The sequence below is a fragment of the Gopherus flavomarginatus genome, chromosome 12 (genome assembly GCF_025201925.1).
Source record: "Gopherus flavomarginatus isolate rGopFla2 chromosome 12, rGopFla2.mat.asm, whole genome shotgun sequence".
Lineage (NCBI taxonomy): Eukaryota > Metazoa > Chordata > Testudines > Testudinidae > Gopherus > Gopherus flavomarginatus.
In genome coordinates, this window is record NC_066628.1 from 3,935,128 (window position 1) to 3,955,779 (window position 20,652).

Genomic DNA, 20,652 nt, shown 5'->3' on the forward strand with positions numbered 1-20,652 from the left:
TATGATTGATTAGAGAATTATGTTACAATATGTTAGGATTGGTTAGTTACATTTCAGTGAAATGATTGGTTAAGAATGATAGAGCTGAGACTATTACTATATAAACTGGGGTCAAACAGGAAGTGGGGGAAGGGAAATTGGAATCACATTTGCTAAGGGGGGGGGAACAGGAACAGGAAATAGGGAACAGGGAACAGAGACACAGGCAAGGCTCTGTGGCATCAGAGCTGGGAAGGGAGATGCGGGGTAAACGCTCTGCGGTGTTAGAACTGGGAAGGGGGACACGGGGTAAACGCTCTGCGGCATCACAGCCAGGAAGGGAACGCTGGGGAACAGACTATCATGTACAGATAAGCCCAACCGGAGTGAAGGGCTTCGGAATATGCTTGCTTGGAAAGTAACCCCAATAAACATCGCATTGTCTGCGCTTCGGACTTCTGGTCTTCTGCTTTCTGTGTGAGGAGAACCAGAGGAGAGGGTGAAGGGAAAACCCTCTAACACACCACATTGGTTCTGTTTTACAGAAGATGCAGTGTGAGGGAGCCCTTCCTAAGCCATCTCTGTCGTGGGAGCACAATTGACACCTTCTGCGAGCAGCAGACCAAAGAGATCACACAGGAAAGGAAGGCTAAAGGTCAGTGACGAATCAGGCAACGTTCATTACGCTGTTGAGGCTTCCAAAGTAGAGACTTTCCAGTAAAGAGGACAGACCTCAGGCCAAATCATGTAAAAATAAAGCATTGTGCTGGCAAAGCCGAGGGCTAGTTTCCCCTCAGAGGAGAAAGGGGCAGTGCCTAATAAGAGGATTTTCTTGGTATGGTTTGTTTATTTACAGAAGGTACAAATGCCCCTGCCCAGGACTTAGCAGCTATTCCTCAGCCTCTCTGATGAACTGGCAACATACTAACTAATTAGTGACCTCAGTTGGATGTAATGGGGCATAATTAGAAACCAAGCCCAGCTGTGGTGGTGAAGCTGGCAGAGCACTACTTCTCTAGGGCTGGGGACTCAGCAGAGGAGGAAGATCGTGGAGAAAGGAACAAAGCAGGTTCCCCTCTGGGAAGAGCCTGAGGAAGTAAAGTGGAAAGACCCACCTCGGGCAGAATCGGCTCCTGAGGGGTAGCCCTGAGAGAAGCCCTACATCAGGGAAGAGAAGAGAGGCCCAGAAAGGGTAGGAAACCAGTTCGTGTGGAATTTTGGACTCCCAACTGGGAAAAAGCCTGGGAAGTCAGTGCCTTGATGAGAGTGAGGAGAAATGAGAGAAGCCCAGGAGGTTTGAAGGACCTTTTGTGAATATCAGCTGGGACACTGAGTACCCCAGAAGTGGAGTGAACCGTTGTGTGACTCTGCTGGAGGAGAACACTCTGAGGGTGAGTTGGGAGATGATGCAGGCTGGGCCATGGCACATCTGTGGGAGAGCCCAGTAGGAGCACCAAAGTGGAGAACCCCATGCAACATTGGGCCAGAGACAAAGGGGCACCCACAAAGCAGAGACGTGCTCTTCTAGTCCTCTTTCTTGAAAAAAGGAGATTGCAAACACTTCCCAGGCAGCCCTTGCAGAAACACCAGCTAAGGTTATGTCTACGCTCCAAAAAAAGGTGTGTCTTTTAACTCACATTAGCTAACTTGGGTTAAAATAGTAGTGAAGACAAAGCAACTTGGGTTTTAACTCAGGGTTAGCAGCTCAAATTCTACCACAGGCTCCTCTATAGGCTTTAATTTGAGCTGTCAACGCAAGTTAAAAGCCAAGTTGATGTGTCTTCACTGCTGTTTTAATCTGAGTTAGGTAACCCAGGTTAAGAACCCACAGAGTGACCAGGCAGAAAACGTAAAAAATTGGGACAGGGAGTGGAGGGGTAATAGGAGCCTATATAAGAAAAAGACCCAAAAATCATGACTGTCCCTATAAAATCATGACATCTGGTCACCCTATGAACACACCTTTTATTTTTCAGTATAGACAGGGCCGGTTCCAGGCACAGCCGACCATGCACGTGCTTGGGGCAGCACCTTGGGGCGGGGCAGCACTCGGGTTTTTGTTTTTGGTTTTGGTTCGGCCGGGCGGTGCTGGAGGGTTTTTTTGTTTGTTTATTTTTGTTTCCACCAGGTGACACTGGGGGGGCGGGTCTGGGTGGCGCTCGGGGGGCGTTGGGGGGGCGGGGACTTGGGTGGTGCGACGAGGTGCTCAGGGGGGCGGAGACTTGGGCGGCGCGGCGCTCAGGGGGTTCGGTGGTGTGGCGCTCGCGGGGGGTATGTTATGGTAAGGCGGTGCTCGTGGGGGGAGTAGGGCGGGGCAGCGCTCTTTTTTTTGCTTGAGGCAGCAAAAAAGTTAGAGCTGGCCCTGAGTATAGACATATGCTAAAAAACCTGTCAACAAGGAGCAGCTTTGTCTTTCTTGGAGTTTGTCTTCACTGCAAAGTCAGCTGAAGTTATAATTCAAATGCAGCTCTAACTTGAGTCTTGTTCCATACAAAAGCCTTTAATTCAAATGCAATGTTGCTCGTAGCTCACATTGTTGCCCTATCGGAGAGTACAACTTGACTGATCACAACTCATCAGCTGCTAACACAGCTGCTCTGTAGTGTGGATGCAGGCTAGCACAACTTCAGTGCCACTAGTCCTCCAATGCCTTCCCACAATTCCCCAGCGTGCCCCAAAAGGACAGACAAGTTCTCCAACAATTCACTGGGAAAGAATTCCTAGAGCAGCTCAGCTCACTGAAGAGCTGTAGGATGTATCCCGAGAAGTGCTAGCACCACATTCAGGTGAAAACAGAGCCATTATGGACAGGGCAACATGAGTGCTATTTTTGCAGCATGGGCAACCTCACCGGAGCTAGGCTAACTCAAGGGTAGAGCTCTGCAGCTGACTGGTTTCTCAATTTGCAGGCACTCCTGAAATATCAGGAAAAAAATTAGTTTCAGATCAACTCAAAATGAAAAATTTTCAAAATTTTTAGCATACTGAAAAGTCAGAAAAAATTCATTTGGGGTCAAAGAAAAATGGTTCATTTCACTCACAATGGAACGGTTTTGTTTTGATTTTGAGTTTTTATGTTGAATAAAATTGAAGGAAATTTCAAACTGAAAAGTTGTTTCAAATCAAAATATTTTCAGAATTTTTTTTAACTGAAACAATTTGGTAAATTCAGCACAATTTCACAAAATCTTTCAGTTGTCCCAAATCTTCATTTTCCATAAAAAACAGTTTTGGTTGAAAAATTTCCCATGTTCCCCCCTCCCCTCCCCGCAATTCTACTTGAGAGGAGTCACTCCAGTGCAGGTCAGATGAGTTAGCTCTGAAGTGAGGATGTAACCTGTGGACTCTTGCACAAATCTAACTTCTTAAACCACTCTGTGGTCCATTTCCTTTCTCAGTAACTGGATTTTACACCTGATAAATGACCAAATAGAAGTAGCACATCTAAGATGGCCTCAAGAGATGGCCTGGCTACTAATCTTGAAATGTCTGTGTGCATAACAGTAGAAGTTTTCACCTCTTGCCATAACCATACTCTGTGATTTCGTCACTCCTTCCTAAGAAAAATACTACTGTTGAAGCAGCTGACATCAGGCTTGGGTCTCAACAAACCAGCAACACAAAGGAAGATATACAAATGGTCTTTTTTTTCTGGTCAGAGAATGAATCAGAACTTATTGGTTAATGACAGGCAGTGCTGAATATGGAAGAATTTGCTATTTATTTTTTAAAATGTGTACATGAATGTATTGCTCATGAGAACAGGGACAGCTGACAGTGTTCGGTTATGTAAGGATGCCATTTGGCATTGCTGAAGCCCATGCAGTGTTTCAGAGAAAAAACAGTGACATTGAGAAGGTCACATTGGTCATGGTGGAGATCAACTCCACACCAGCTCTCAGTGTGACACTGGGGCTAAGAAGGCCAAAGACATCCTTGGATGTATAAGGCAGGGCAAATCAAGTAGGAATAAGTGATACATCTGTGTGCAACATTAGTGAGACCGTTACTGGTCTGTCCAGCTGTGACATCAACTCTGAAGCTCCTGGCAGGGTTGCCTGGGAGGATTGAACCTGGAATCCTGTGAAGCCCTGAGCCTCTGCTGCCTGAGCTAAAGGGCTGTTTTGTTAGCCCTGAGGCAGTCGCAGACTCATAAACCTCTAAACCTGGTTCAGTCACTAGAGGGAGACATGGAGACACACTGGGTTAACCTGCTTTGCACTTAGTTTAGCTCATCAAAAATTTTCTGTCAAAATGTTACTTTTTCCAATGGAAAATGGATTATGTGCAAAACAGACATTTTCTTTCCAAAAAATCATTTTAATTCAAACTGTTTGGAATTTCATTGAAAAACAAATCTAAAATTCAGTTTAAAACCAAAAAATGTTAGTTTTTTCAGATTTTTTTCTTTGTTTTTATTAACATTCTTTTATAACAGAAATCTTATAACTTAAATAGAGATACTTAGAGTATGTCTGTACTACAGGCCGGATCGGCGGGTAGTAATTGATCTATCGGGGATGGATTTATCGCGTCTTGTCTTGACGCGATAAATTGATCCCCGAATCGATGCCCATACTCCACCTTGGCAGGAGGAGTAAGCAGCATCGACAAGGGAGCCGCGGCAGTCGACTCGCAGCCGTGAGGATGGCCAGCTAAGTCAAACGAAGATACTTTAACTTCAGCTACGCGAATAGCATAGCTGAAGTTGCATATCTTAGATCGATTTCCCCTCCCCCTCCCAGTGTGTTATACACAAATACACATTTATAAACTGGCCTATGTAAGTCCCTAGAGCTGCATTGACAAGACCTGCTACCAGTCACTTTCCTCAGCTTTGTGATCTTGATCACATATTGTGGTTGATGCTTTTCTACTCTTTGTCTTTCTCTTCTATCTTTTAAGTTGCTAGCATCAGTTAAAGTCTTTCATCTCACGTTTAGGTCCAAGCTTCTGTTTTTCTTGCATTTGGGTTGTATAACCAATGTATTAGCTGTCCTATCAAAATGCTGTATAATATTAAACTTCAAACACACACACACACACACACACACACACACACACACACACACACACACACACAAAGAAAAACATCAATGAAGATAAAAAATATCTCATTTTCACAACTTTTTTTCCTGGAGAGGAAGGGGAGACATTGCTGAGCAGTTCTATGTAAAATGTTAGCTCCAAAGTGTATGTTTTGCCCTCTGTTTGAAAAGCTGTAACAGTTATAGGTATTTCATTTATATACATTCACACAATCTCTTTTCGACCATGCCCATAGTTCTTAATTTCTTTCTCCTTCTGATATTGTTTATGGTGGTGAGTTTCTGGCGGTGAGTTTCTGGCCTGTCTGCATTCATGAATTGATTGTGTTTGCCAGGTCATGCTGTGACAATGGACACTCTCTCCTTGAAAATAATATTTGGTTTCACTTAAAATGGTTTTTGAAACTCCCCTGTGAAATAACCACTTTGATTTAAAGAAATCTGTTACCGTTGCAGCAGCCGCTCTGAACGCTCCAGAGACAAGAAGCACTTCTTGCTACATACAAACTGGAAAACGCTTGACAACATTACAACTGGCATTTGGCAGATTACGTATTTGCACGTTTTAACCCCTATCAAGCATTTGGAGGATATAGTGGTTTGTGCAACTGAAGCGACAAAATATTAAGACTATTTTTTGTCTGATCACCACAGAGGCGGGTCGAGTTATTTTCCGTATGGGTTTGGTACACGTTCAGGTCAAAGCCACACGTATCTGGGTAGCAGCTAAGCAGAGATAGGGGCTGAGTTTGTTGCAATGGAACAGAAATTCAACTTCCGCAGCGCGTATATATATATATATACATATACATATAGCTGTAAACAACCAGCTACTCAACTTTGTTTGTGTGCATTTTGGTAGCATCTACAGAACACAACTGAAATCCATTGCACTGCACATTGTGTAGGAAGAGGACCTGAAACATAAACCTTTGAATCAGAGGCCTGGTATGAGGCGTGAGGCCTGGGCTAAAGTAGTGGTCCAAGCTTTGCTGATATAAAGCAAAGTCAGGTTGCGAGCAAGAGGCAGGCCCTGCTCATAGAATCTGGCAAGAACAGGGCTGATAGTGCAGAAACACACATTCCTGAGAGGTACTAGGCACAACGCACTCATGCAAGGACATTCCAGAAGGGTGGTACCAGAACACCTTGATAACGAAATGGAGTCTCAAAGAGAGTGTCTTTGGCCAGCTGAACAGATACTGAAAAGTCCAGCCACTAATTGAGCTGCATCCATTGTCATGGGCATACACTCACTGAGTATACTTGTAGCAATTATAAGGCATCTATACAGTGCTTCATTGACAATAAACCAGGCCGGGTGCCTTCATATCTTAACAGATCTTGTGGTCATTAGGTGGTTCACTCGAGGTCTGCTGTGCCAGCTGTCTGCACAGAGATGGGATGGCACATAGAGAAAACAAACACACAGCCCAATATCTGACAACACACACTGTACAAATACATAGTAAGAGACAGCCCATGCCCCAAAGAGCTTCCAATCTAAATGGGAAGGAGAAATGAAGGACTGAGGCCCAGAGATTTAAGTGACTTGCCCAAGATCACTTAGTGAGTCTGTGTCAAAGAGCTAGGATTTGAACCCCTAGCTCACAAGCTTGTTCCTTATACACAAGAGCATCCTTGCTCACTAAGGTTTTCAGAGCTTATGCAAGGTAGCCTACATACGCTCCAACTCTATACCTGTGGGCCGGTCCCTGTGCATTGGGAACTCTATGAAACTTGTGCACAGATCCCTGACTCTCAAGTTAACTCCCCGCCCCCAACCCACAGAGACAGAAAAGAAGAAATCAGCCGTGATGTGTCATCTACCCAACACCAACTCTTTTCACAGGGAGCATCGGTACAAGAGCTTGACTATCCCAAAGCTGTTGGAAAGGGAGAGGGGACAGGTCTGGATTGGGCTGCTCCCAGCAGGTCTGGGAAATGCCCGTTGTGATTTCATTTCCACACTCTTTTTCAATTTTTATGCAGCAAAAAATGTTGGGCCCCCTCTAGCTCACAGAGCTGCTGTTTACAGGAAAGCATGGGGGCGTCTGAAAGCCAATCAATTCAATGCCTCCCAGCTCTGCAAGTGCAAATGCCTTGATTAAAACTACACGATCGGTTCAGTCCTTAGCCTGAAAAGGCGAAGGAAATCCACAGAGCGGTGATAGGAAAGAAATTCAGCAGCTTCTGATAGATAACACTTCCTGGCTTTGGATGTGTAGTTCATTTTGTTTTATTCATAATAGGTAGTTCTCCTTATTCATAACTCTGCTTACTGGCGTGCTCTCATCTCTACGTGCCATGGCTGGGGAGGTTGTCTATGCTGATTTAAACATCCCGGGAGCCCGCTTACCTCGTTCATCTCAACCCCACAGTGAGTGTGTCCTTACTTCCTACTTTTGTGCTAAGATTGGGATTTTCAGCTACATCCCTGGTTTCTGCCTGGAGATGAGTGTGCAGAGACAGGGTCCGGAATAGAGGCACTAATTTGTGTAATACAGAGTCATAGAAATGTAGGAGTAGAAGGGACCTTGCTGGGTCTGTCGTCCATCCCCCCATGCTGGACAGGACCAAATCTGGGCCTTGGGTCTAGCCAAGTAAATGACTATTTAATAGTACAGTATATTTTAAACTTTGTACTGTGTCAATGTACATGTCTCCCAGGCTGCTTCAGAGCTAATTGTAGCCCTAGCACAGAAAGACAAGCAGAGTATTGTTTTGTCAGAGTATCTTTAATGCTTAGTTTAGTTTCTTATTTACAGACTCTGGGTGGAAAGAAGTTAACGCTGTAGGTGACAATGTTTCCTGCCGAATGCCTCTAGAATAATGGGGTAGGTGGATACTGGCACGGATTCACAGGGTCTATCTGTGCCCCTTTGGCATCCCAGACCCCCAGGGCTCACACAGTGCCTCAGCGGTCCATAGACCCCAAGACTGAGTCTTCTGACACCAGTGATCCATCCCTGCCACAAATCCAGCCAAGCCAGACCCCTGTGGGTGGCTTGTTCTGTACCCCTCCAGGGTGCAATGCATTCAGGGAGTATTTGCAGCGACGCAGGCAACCTTTTCAGAACAAGGTAACAGTTATTAGTCACCTGGCTACAGACTCTGAACATCCTTGGGTTGGCAAAGAAGCAAAAGTTACACCATCGTCCATCCTGGTCAAGGCAGTGCTATGAACCAGCCAAGCTGCAATGGATTTCATCTCTGGCCCTTTCTCTGGCCCTTTGTCCTCCCCAGGGGAGAGCTTCTCACTCCCTGCATAGGGAAGCCCCTATTCCAGCCACCCAGCACCATTTTCCCTTTTGTTCTCCAGCTCTGTTCACATGTCTTACCTAATGAAGTTTCCTGCTCTTAGGCATTGATGGTTCAGTCCTTGGGACTTCTTTCCAAACCTTCTGTTGATCTGGGTCTGTTTCAGCTAGTGCATTGAGGACCCAGTTCATTCCAGCCAGGCAGCCGGATGACACACACATGTCTCCTGCACTTTTCCAGGAGCAGTGTTAATTCCCCTCCTGCCAAACACATAGGTGGCAATGCAAAGTTCAGAGAAAAACTGAGGCACGCATAGGAATCATGAAAATATTACAAATTTTTCCCAGTTTGTCACAGAAGGGATGAAAAAAAGTTTCCACGGTTGAGTTTGGGGCAGAATGAGCAAGAATGAGCATTGAGATTCGGGATGCTCAGAGAGTGAATTTAAATGTATTATTTTAGAAAGCAGGGCAAAGACTCTGCTCTCATTTAAACCAGTGTAAACCCAGACTAACTAGCTGGAGTCACTGTGGATTGACACTACAGTCACTGAGATCAGGATTCAACCCCGACTCCATTGATTGCAGTGAGTTCACTCTGGATTTACACCAGGGTCGGTGAGATCAGAATTTAGCCCTGAATCCTTCAGGTAAGACACTTACATTTGTAACAAAGAGATTTCACTGTGCTAACAGAGAATGACATGGGCTAATGGAGATGGACCATTTTTCCTTTAGAAGAACTGGCTGAGAGTACAGCCCAGTGGTTCTCAAATATTTTCCTTTTTGAAAACTGATGTATTCGGTCCTCACCCAGTCTCAGTTCAGCGTTTCCACACTTGGTTACATGAACAATTAATCATAGAATCATAGGATTGGAAGGGACCTTGAGTGGTCCATCTAGTCCAGTCCCCTGCACTCATGGCAGGACCAGCACCTTTTGTAACATCCTTGCGAGGTGTTTGTCTAACTTACTCTCAAAAATCTCCAGTGATGGAGATTCCACAACCTACCTGGGCAATTTATTCGAGTGCTTAACCACTCTGACAGTTAGGAAATTTTTCCTAATGTCCAACCTAAACCATCCTTGCTGCCGTTTAAGCCCATTGCTGCTTCTCCTATCCTCGGAGGTTACAAAGAACAAATTGTTCTCCTTCCTCCTTGTAACAAGCTTTTAGGTACTTGAAAACTGTTATCAGGTCCCCTCTCAGTCTTTTCTTCTCCTGACTAAACAAACCCAGTTCTTTCAATCTTCCCTCATAGGTCATTTTCTCTAGACCTTTAATCATTTTTGTTGCTCTTCTCTGGACTTTCTCCAGTTTGTCCACTTCTTTCCTGAAATGTGGCGCCCAGAACTGAACACAATACTCCAGCTGAGGCCTAATCAGCATGGAGTAGAACAGAAGAATTACTTCTTGGGTCTTGCTTACAACATTCCTGATAATACATCCCAGCACAATGTTAGGATTGGGTTTTTTTGCAACAGTGTTAAACTGCTTAGTGATGCTAGGTCTGAAATAAGTACCAATCCTTAGATCTTACCTAGAGCTTTTCACCCCTAGATCTCAAAGTGCTTTACAATGGTCAGTATCATTATCCCTGTTTTATACATGAGGAAACTGAGGCACAGAGAAAGAAAATGATTTGCCCGGCATCACCCATGTGGTCAGTGCAGTAGCTGGGAAAGAACTGTGGTTTTCTGCATCATGCTACACCGGTCCATCCACGAGGCCGATAAAACAAAACGAAAATGGGCTCCGTTTAAAGCCACCCCCTCCATGTTCTCCCTAAGCTGTTGATTTCTTCTTTTGGGGCAAGGACATTACATTTATTCACTCTGACATTTTCTTCGGCTGCCGGCAGCCCTCAGAGCTCTGATCTTATTTAATTAGTTATGTCCCCATCCAATTCTAGTGTTGTCTGCGGATTTGATGTACAAATGTTAGTGTAATAAGGGCACAGGCAGAGCTGTTTAGTTTTGGTGTTTGTTGCCCTAATCTTGTTTTCTGGACTGTTACATGTAAGATATGTGGCTGCGGTGTGAAGGGATTTGAGAAACAGGATCTTAAAAAGCAGGAGACACCCTCTGTTGTCTCTCTCATGAAGACTATTTTTGCTCTTTGTGGTTTTCTTTGTTCTCGGATAAAAACCTTACCCCTTTGGCTGAGCGGTAGCCATATTCACAGCCTGCCAAGCCAGCTTTCCTCTGCCTGGGCCCAAAGAAACAGCTATCGTGCCTCTGTCCCTCTCCAGGGAGTCACACAGACCAACACCTCAATTCAGCTGCTTCTCACTAGGGTGAACAAACCTCCAAGATTGTCCTGCAGTCTCCAGGAATTACAGATTAAATCTTAGGTCATGTGATGAAACCTCCAGGAATATGTCCAAAATTGGTAACTCTTGGGGTGCCAGAATGGGGGGTCTAGAGGGCCAGAAGGGAAAGCAACAGGGGAGGGAGCAGAAAGGAGTGAACAGGGGACGGGGTCTTGGGAAGAAGAGGCAGTGCAGGAGCGGGGCCTCAGGGGAAGCCCCAACATGCTGCTGGCTGGTCACAAGCTCACACCAAGGTTCAAGGACAGACAAGTTCTTCCACAATACGCTGCAGAACAATTGCTATTGTTTTACTACTTTGTGATAATATTAGGGGGTGCATAATTCTGTCCAGACAGTTTCAAGGAGGCTCTTAAAATGGACATTCGCCTGACGGACAGCTGTATCATAGCCCCCAGAATCATGATTTATTTATCGTTCGATGAGCCAAGGTAGGGTGGTCTGGTGGCTAAGATGCTGAGCTGTGAGTCTAAAGATCTGAGCTTACTCTGTCCTAGGTAGACTTCCTGTGGGATCATGGGCAAGCCGCTCCAATCTCTCTGGGCCTGAGTTCTCAGCTGTAACATCTAGGTGTCAGTGCTTCTCTACTACATAGGAGTGCAGTGAGCAGTTGTGGGGAGCGTATCTGCTGGCGCCATCCTCTTGCAGAGGTTTCTGGACAAGCTTTAAAAGAGAATAACGAGGAGTCCAGTGGCACCTTAAAGACTAGCCAATTTATTTGGGCATAAACTTTCGTGGGTAAAAACCCACTTCTTCAGATGCAGTCTCCATGCATCTGAAGAAGTGGGTTTTTCACCCTCGAAAGCTTATGCCTAAATAAATCTGTTAGTCTTTAAGGTGCCATCGGACTCCTTGTTGTTTTTGTAGATACAGACTAACACAGCTACTCCCTGATACTTGTTTAAAAGAGAATGTAAATCATCAAGTAATCACAATATTTCCTTTTTTATTATAATTTCCCCAAATATTGAATTGGCCAGATTTCCATCAGTGTCCACACTGGCATCAACTTGTCTTGAAGATCGGAGTGGCTGGGTACGTTGTCCTGCTGATGACAATCATAGTGCTGAGTGTTTGGGGTAAGTCGCACCACACCAGTTATTCGCTTGTAAGCATATCACAGTCAGATCACAATAACATCTATTGTTAAAGCATTTTTATTACAAGGGACATTTTTTCGTTCTTATAATTTCCCACAGTTTTCACATTTTGAGCTAAATTTTCCCCATTCATTCTTAGCAATATTTTTTTAAAAGTCTGAGCCAAAGTAGCTCAGCTGTTCTTGGATACGACAAAAGTGGGGAGGGGAAAATAGGCTTAGGATTTTTTTAAATTTATTTTTATTTTTAATTTTTTTTAACAGCTCTGAGAGCTTGACAGGGAATTTGCCCTAGAAATGAGTTGAGGAACCAGAGGTCCAGCTCCCCTAGGAATTGGGCAGTCCAGAAGTGAGGCATTACATTTTATTGCAATTTATGTTTTATTTTTAAAATTGGTTAAAAGTGCTACTTTTCTAAGCAGCAGTTGTTTTTGATGTGCTAGAAAAAATATTTCTCGGTAACACAAGGCACTGAAACCAATTTGCTGTTGTAGTTAGTACTCAGGGCTTCTCTGATTTTCTTGCTCAAGGTATCAAACGTTTCATAACATCAAACAGGGGACACATCCAACAAGGAAATAAGATAAGTGCTCAGACTGTTTAAGACAGCTGGTAGCTGCTGCTTTTAATAATTTTCGAAAGAAAATGAAATGAAAAGAAATTGAAAAATAGAACCAAATATAAAAACTCAAAAAAAATTATGATAAACAATAAAAATAAAAATTTGATTTCAAAATTTTGAAATATTTCAGCATTTCATTTTTTTCCCTAAATGACAATGCTTTTTAGAATTTCCACTCCACAGAAAATTGCAAAATTTCTACTTTTTGTTCCAAACAATTTTGGACTGAAAATGTCGTCATAAGCAGTGACACAGAAATGTGAATGTTGACCCACTCTACTCATCAGTTTGGGAGAGACATTTAAAAGTTCTAGGCCTTGAACATATGGGTCATCAACGTTCCTTTCTGTGGTTCCTTAACGTTTTGGTTTGGGGAAGTTCTAAGGATTTGCTGTTGCTGTTTTTAATAGATCAGTGTGCATGCACCGTGATTTTTGTTATACTAGGGGGATGGTTTTTAATAGCAGATCTGCTCCCTTAGCACTTTGCTTGCAGATAGAATTTAAATGGAATTTCTCTAATGCCGACGTGGAGGGTTTCCCCAGTTTAACTAAAGGTGTGAATGACACAACCCCAGTTGCTGACTGGTTTTTTTTTGGCTTAACTTGATTGGGAGCAGATTTAAGCAAAACTGAAATAAGGGCATTGCTAGGAGTGCTAGTGATGATCATGTAGTATTCAGGCCGGTATATATGCCTGAGGTAGGCGTCGAGGCAGTCTTCAAGTGTACACTTGTATATTACACTCCCACTCTATCCAGCAACACGCTAGCTCTATCGCATATCTCTTTTCACCCCATCTGCGTGTGGGCAGATGTAACACATGCTGTCTTTGTTCTTTGTTCAAGCACATTAGTAAGACTATAAAAATATCAAAAGGCAAATGGGCAAACAACTCAAGACCCCACATTCTATCTCATGCAAATATACAGGCCTGAATACTACATTATCATCACTAAGGGTGCGTCTACATTACCCACCGGATCGGTGGTAGCAATCGATCTATCGAGGATCGATTTATTGTGTCTAGTGTAGACATGATAAAATGGATCCCCGATTGCTCTGCCGTCGACTCCGGAACTCGACGCGGGAGCGGCAGCGGTCGACTCGCCGCCGTTCTCACGGCCAGGTAAATCGACCTAAGATATGCTGTTATGTATCTTAGGTCGACACTCCTCCCACACCCCAGTGTAGACCTAGCCTAACACTCCTAACAGGCATCTCCACTAATTACACCAGTGCAAGTTTGTGTGTGGACAAGGCTTGTATAACCCGTAAGCATTGCATTGGCTCTACACATGCATGCGTAAAAAGGGTAAGAAGCATTTCATTGCTGATGTGAAGATGCACTTGGGATAAGGTAGAGGTTCGAAGGATCCCACTTCAGTCTCCGCGACCAATGAACGTAGGCAGTGAATTACATAGGGCTGTTTAGAAGCTCAGCTCCTTTTAATGCACAAAATTGGGCACACAATGAGGCAGGGCTCCGCCATGGTGCCCATTTTGTGCAAGGTAGAAGAAAATAGTAAGTATCCCATCATGGAATGGCTTTGTTACAGTTCAGGGGAGAGTTGCAATTTAAAAAAAAATAAAAACTCAGGCAATGCCATAGAAAGATTGCAAGGACCTTATTGAGGTGGCCAAGTCAAGCAGTCAGGAACTAGGAAATGCCAGTGATGCCTGTGCAAAACCTGAATTCAGCCCCCCTTGTGTGTTGCCCCTCCCAGGACCCCCCACCCCTAACTTCCCCTCTGGACTCCACCCCCTATCCAACCCCCCTCATGTTCTCTGTCCCCTGACCACGCCAACCCCTATCCACACCCCCGCCCCTGACAGCCTGCCCCCCAGGATTTCCATGCCTATGCAACCCCTCCATTCTCTGTCACCTGACTACCCCCTCCCAGGACCCCCCACCCCTAACGGCCTCCCGGGGACCCCATCCCTATCCATTCCCCCCGATCCCTGTCCCCTGACTGCCCCGACCCCTATCCACACCCCCGGCCCCTGACAGGCCCACCCAGAACTTCTACACCTATCCAACCCCAACCCCCGTTCCCTGGACCCTGACTGCCCCCCCCAAACTCCTGGCCCCTTATCCAACCCCCCCCCATCCCCTTACCATACCACTCAGAGCAGCAGGAGCTCGCAGCCCTGCCACCTGGCTGGAGCCAGCCATGCCACCGCACTGCTCAGTAGGAGAGGCAGGCCAGAGTGCTGGTGTTGCAGTCTGGTGAGGCTGCAGGGGATGAGGGACAGCTGGGGGAGAAGAGGGGGCTAGCCTCCCTGGCCAGAAGCTCAAGAGCCAGGCAGCCCGGTCCCGCAGGCCGTAGTTTGTCCACCTCTGGCCTAGAGCACCTCCCACATAAATACCCACTCACCCAGCTCCCCGGCTCAGTGAAAGTCGGAGACAGAAGCAGGTGCTGAAGAGGTGATGCCTGAAATCAGGGGTGCTCCAGCCAACCCAGGAAACTGAATGGCCCCAGGGCTGAGTGCAAGAGGTAGCGGTGCAATATGCAGCCCCTTGCTTGTCACACACTGCCCACCATCCAACCCCTTCTGTGAATCAAAGGCCACCCCACATCCCTGCTACAGCCACCATCCAAGCTGTGCACTGAACAAGCCAGGGTTCTGTGTGGCCAGCCTGAGTATCGTACTAACGCAGAGGCACCCGGGGGGCAGAGGTGAAGTTGCACAAGCAAGCTCAGCTAAGACATTTGCCTAACCTGAGCGCTGCCCTCTGTAACCTTCCCGGTCTTTGAACATAGAAAAAGCCAGGGAATTGTCGGCATTTTCTTGCTCGTTTTCATGCCCGTTACACTTGCCAAGAAACAACTTGGTCATTCTCAACAGCAGGACAAAATGAAACAGAAGGGATCCCAGTTCATGAATTCTCCTGAGCTGCTCAGAAGGCCTTACCTTTGTTACACAGACGGGAAAAGCGAGAAGGCGCTGAACGGTTGTAGTGAAGGAGATGCCCAGCCCATCTGTTTCTTTCAGTCCCCCCGTCTCTTTCCCTAGCGCAGTGACTAGCCACTGCTGAATGAGGTGTAATATACAGACCTGCATTCGTGATGGTTTAAAGCGCAGTCAGCAATGCTCATTCACGTGGATGTTGCACTAAAGTTTTTCAGGGCTCCTCAGGGAGTGGACTGGCCGCTGAAGGTGAGGCGGCCCCCGAGAGACCCAGAAATGAAAGTAAATGCATCGCCAGCCTGGAGAAATTGTCTTATCTGAAACAGCATCTGTGTGACCCACCCCAAAGCAGCTCAACAGGTAACGTCACAGGCGCTCATTTTTCTAGGTAGGTGCATCTTCAGTGGATTGTTATTTAACCTGTTTTTCTCCATGCTGTTTGTAGGACCTGCTTTTAGCCATTCGCTCCCAGCTCCGAAGCCCCTGTGCTGGTATTGGAGCTTGCTGGGAAATGGAAATTTCTGTTCTGTGGGAAATTCCAGCCATTTGGAATTTTTTTTCCCATCAGACTCAGAACCAAGAGCTGAATTCTTGACATTTCCTGGGAAACGAAAATTCCAAACAATTTCAATCCAATATTTTGGTTTGATAATGTCAATGCCCCCTCCCCTGAGGCCCCACCCTCGCTCTCTCTCTTCCTGTCCCCACTCCACCCTCTCCCCGATGCCACCACCCGCTCACCATTCTCCACCCTCCTCCAAGCCCCTCACTGACCTGCCAAACAGCTGATCAGCAGCTACAGTAGGTGCTACAGTAATATAAATAACTCATTAATGACGACTCTTTCCAATTCCCCCTCCAGAGGGCTCCAGGTGTGTACTTTGCCCCAGGTACTGGCTGCCATACAAGGGAAAATGTTACTGGGTGTCTAAAGAAACTAGAATGTGGAACAGCAGCCATGAGGACTGCATAACAAAGAGGTCTCATTTACTGGTGACCCAGGACCAGGAGGAGATGGTAAAGTTAATTTTCTTGTAGGATATTGGAGCACTGCCCCGTAATAAACCTCTGTGGGAAAATGTACTTCCAACCCCGTCGATAAGCCAGCAGATATTTTGTTTGAAGGTCAGCAGCTTGGAGTGCTAAGATCCAAGGGACAGTATGTAGGGTTGCCAACTTGGTAATATTTAAAAACTTGACACTCCAGCAGGAATGCCGGAACCTCCCCTGCCCCGCCTCTTCCCCCAAATCCCCACCCCCATCCATTCCTCTTCCCCTCTCCCCCCATCACTCATTGCTTTTCCCCTCCCAGCCCTCGGGCCTCGGTCAGGAGGGATATGTCTGCAGAGTGGGGGCTGGGAGCTGCAGCTGCCCAATGAAGATAGGAGGTGGCCCCAGCTGAGTAGGGGATGGCACAGGTGATGACCCAGGGCCTCCCCACTCCCCCTGCCTGCAATAACCGGACTTTGGGTGTCCGGTCAGTAGATCTGACCGGATATTGTCAGGTCCCCTTTCTGATTGGACTTTCTGATCGAAAACCAGGCACCTGGTCACCCTAACAGTATGTGGTGGTGTTTTTTTTTTTTTATCACCCTTGTGATTTTCCCCACTGCGGCATTTGAGTGTGGTGCTGTCAACATTGGAACAGACTTCAGAGAATTAAAGCACCATTTATTCACTCAAATGCCTGTCTTGTACACTTTACAGGATTACATACAGACGATCACATCCGAGAAAAATTCTGTTTGGATCGGATTAAACTTTAAATCTCCTGAGAGGACATGGATTTGGGTAGATGGCTCCCCCTTCAATGAAAACCTGTGAGTTTCCTAATGTTTGTACTATTTATGTTTGCAAACAATCTTATTGCCTCATTTGCAGATTCAGAAGCCACAAAAAGTCGCACTTCACCTCTTTGAAATTATTACAGTATGGGAAAACTCAAACCCATGAGTCTGGTCCCCCAAATTGTGAGATTTGTTTAAAAATCATGAGTTTTTTAAAAAAATAATGCATTTAGGGTTCTTTGCCTTCTTGTTTTCAGGGTCATGTTTTCAAACAACAGGAAGGGCAGAAACTTTGTTTTTTAAAAAACAAGCTGAGATTCTCCCATAATCACCTGACTCCGAGAGCTGGGACTTAAAGAAAAGCACAAAATAGCATGAGACTCGCAGTAAAACTGCAAGAGATCCCAGCACTGCAGAAGTGAACGTCACAACAGGCGTCACTGAAAAAGTTTGGGTTTTCGTGTGTATTTCAGGTATCATGATAATCAGAGAGCCAGATTCAACATAACATACTTGCAGATTCTAGGGACATAACCCAAACCCCAGCTCATCCTTCGCAGGTGATCAAACATGGGAGTTTGTGTGCAGCTAACGAGGCCTGGTATACACCTAAAAGTTGTACCAATATAACTATATTAGTTGGGGGGTGTGAATTGTTACTGATATAACTACATTATTATGAGCTGTACTGGGGACACAGTTACACTGATCTAAAGGCGCCTTAAACCAGGCCAGCATATTCCCATACAGGAATAGCTATACCAGTATACGCACTTTTGTTCCTGTGGGCATGTCTAGACTTAAAACGCTACATACAGCGCCACGGCTGCTTCACTTCAGTGTAGCCACTACCTATGCCAACAGGAGGGGTTTTCCCATCCGTGTAGTTAATCCATCTCCAAGAGGTGGCGGGCAGGTCGACTGAAGAATTGTTCTCTCAACCTCGTGCTGTCTGCACCGGGAGTTAGGTCGGGATAGCTGCGTCTCACGGAGCGTGGATTGTTCACGCCCCTGCGAGACGTAGCTGGACTGATATAATTGCAGCCCTGTCTAATTGCATCCGCTGTGGTGGGAATTTCACTGCTCGGATTATACGACTGCAGCCAAAGTGGCAAAACTTTGTAGGTTTAAACCAACGCCAGGGTAAAGCAGATGGGGGTTGGTGTGTAGCTGCAAGCTAGAGCCCAGCTGAATTGATGTAACAGGATCAAACCATAAGGCTGCTCAGTCTTTGCTCTACAGTCATTAGCCAGCTGTCTGGGCAAAAGACTAAATGTTTGTATCCCCACTCAGGGTACCCACATGGTCTGTTCAATGCCTGAAGCACTGCTGGGCAAGGAGGAATGCCGCTTTCTTGACCACTTGCCTGCATTTTTTCTATAGCCGTTTCCTTGGTTTTTTCCCCCCCATTATAAGGCAGAGACTGGGAGTTCCTGCTCCTAGAGAAATCCTCACATGAGACCTGATCACCCCTCGCCCAGTTACATCTTCTTGGCCAACTCGCTGCTCCCAGAGCCTATGTCCCTAGTGGAAGCCCATAATGCCGGTGTGACCCCATAAGGTGCCGGGGCCTCTGAGCTTCCAGCCGTCTGGGCGGCTACATTTGCCATTGCAATATTGCAAGAGCAGCTTTGTTTCTTTCCGTTTACTGTAATATTGCCCCTTCCTCCCCAGCACTTCGTTAGTTCCTGAGCGATTTGATCTCCCACAGCTGTGGAACGAGGGACCTGGCTGGAAACTGGAGGGTGATGGAGATGGAGGAATTTTCACTCCAACCTTGGTGGACATATAGAAACTGGTTCTGCAGAGGCCCATGAGTTTCCCCTTCAGTTCCCCCCTCCACTTTCTGCAACTCCCCCATTTCCCCTTCAGTCTCCTCTTGTCCCTGTCCCCCCGCCCCCCATGGCTCCCCTCCTTCTCTCAAATTCCCCCACTCTCCCTAATTCTTTACCTCCTCCATCAGATTCCCCCTTCCCTGGCTCCCCCCTACTGCCTCCTAGCCCCTTCCTCTCTGGTACCTTTTCTCCTGGAGTTTTGGGAGGAGACAAGGAAGGGGAAGTGGGATCTTCTTTCTCTGCCTGAAGGCCAGAGCCAGTCAGAAATAGGGAAGCTTTGGAAGCTAAGGGGAAGGGGACATCACCAAATATAAGTGCAGGGAAACCAGGAAGAATTTTGAAGTGGCATGTGCCATTCCCTGCTGCTTAAAACACCCGTCTCTCTCCCCCCATCTCAGCTGAACACACAGTCACGCCATCTCTACCCCTCAAGCACGCACCCCTGAATCAGAGATTAAGACCCAGAATCCCAGAGATATCTTGGCTCCTAACTCCCATGGATTTCAGTATTTAGGTAGAAGGGATTAGGGGCCCTAATTTCCATTGAAATCTGTGAGAGTTTGGAGCCTAACTACCTTTGAGGATCAAGATCTGAGTGACTTGCCCAAGGTCATGTAGGGAATCTGTGGCAGAGCCTAGAACTGAATGCTGATCTGGGTCCCTGCCCAGTGCAGCCTGAGAAAAAAGAAATCACAGTTTCCTGCCCCACGGGGCCGCTACAGACCCAAGTCCCTGTGAAGTCTATACACATTGGCAGTGATTGTCTCTTTGATTCTGCAGGTTCCCCAGAGTAGGGAGGCCCGGTGAAAGAGACTGCGGGGTGTTAAAAAGAAACCAGATTGCGTCGGAAACCTGCAGCGCTGAATTAAAATGGATTTGCCAGAAGGATGCGCTCCTGATATAAGCAAGGCTGGTCCAAATCTGTTGTTGGTGCAATTGACGGAGAAAAGGCCTTCTGTCTTGGTCTGTCCTGTGAAGATTATCGCAAGGGCTGTGTAACTTCCTTTGTTCCATGGTTTGAAACATCTGGGGTCGGATCCTCAGCTGACGTAAATCAGCAGGGCCTCATTGAAGTCAGCAGACCTGGGGACCAGTTTACATGAGATGGGGGTGATGCACCATGGTTAATTCACTGCTCTGGCTGCGTGGTCTCATGTGCTGTTAAGAGTCTTTTCCCCAGTTCCATCTCGCTCTGAGATTCACTGTGGGGACTGGACACTAAGCAACTCCCTTGAAGGCTGTCACGGCTTCCAAAAACCACGGATAGCAGGAAGGAGCCCTGCCGCCAACCTGGGGCTGCCAGGTTTTTTAAGCACGGTCCTCACTAATTGCCTCCCTGCTGTTTATGGCACTCACTCATAGACTCATAGACTCATAGGTCAGAAGGGACCAATCTGATCATCTAGTCTGACCTCCTGCACAAGGCAGGCCACAGAACCCCACCCATCCAATTTTATACAACCCCTATCCCAGGATTGAGTTTTTGAAATCCTCAAAAATGGTTTGAAGACCTCAAGCTGCAGAGACACCACCAGCAAGCGACCCGTGCCCCACGCTGCAGGGGAAGGCGAAAAACCTCCAGGGCACCCGCCAATCCGCCCTGGAGGAAAATTCCTTCCCGACCCCAAATATGGCGATCAGCTAAACCCTGAGCATGTGGGCAAGAGTCACCAGCCAGCACCCAAGAAGGAGTTCTCCGCAGCAACTCAGTACCCATCGCATGCAACATCTCCCCGCAGACCATTGAGCAGACCTGTCTGGTGGTAATTCAAGATCAAT

At 46.4% G+C, this 20,652-nt stretch overlaps 1 protein-coding gene across 1 annotated transcript; it reads left to right on the forward strand.

The window, feature by feature from the left end:
- Positions 1–259: 259 nt before the first annotated feature.
- On the forward strand, positions 260–20,217 carry LOC127032354 (killer cell lectin-like receptor subfamily F member 1; the record flags this gene model as incomplete). The annotated part of the gene is made up of 7 exons (XM_050919567.1): positions 260–288; positions 525–634; positions 11,599–11,697; positions 15,462–15,611; positions 16,114–16,268; positions 16,959–17,071; positions 19,654–20,217. Coding segments are annotated over 7 exons (780 nt in total), but the record flags the coding sequence as incomplete, so codon positions are not given.
- Between the last annotated feature and the right edge of the window lie 435 nt (positions 20,218–20,652).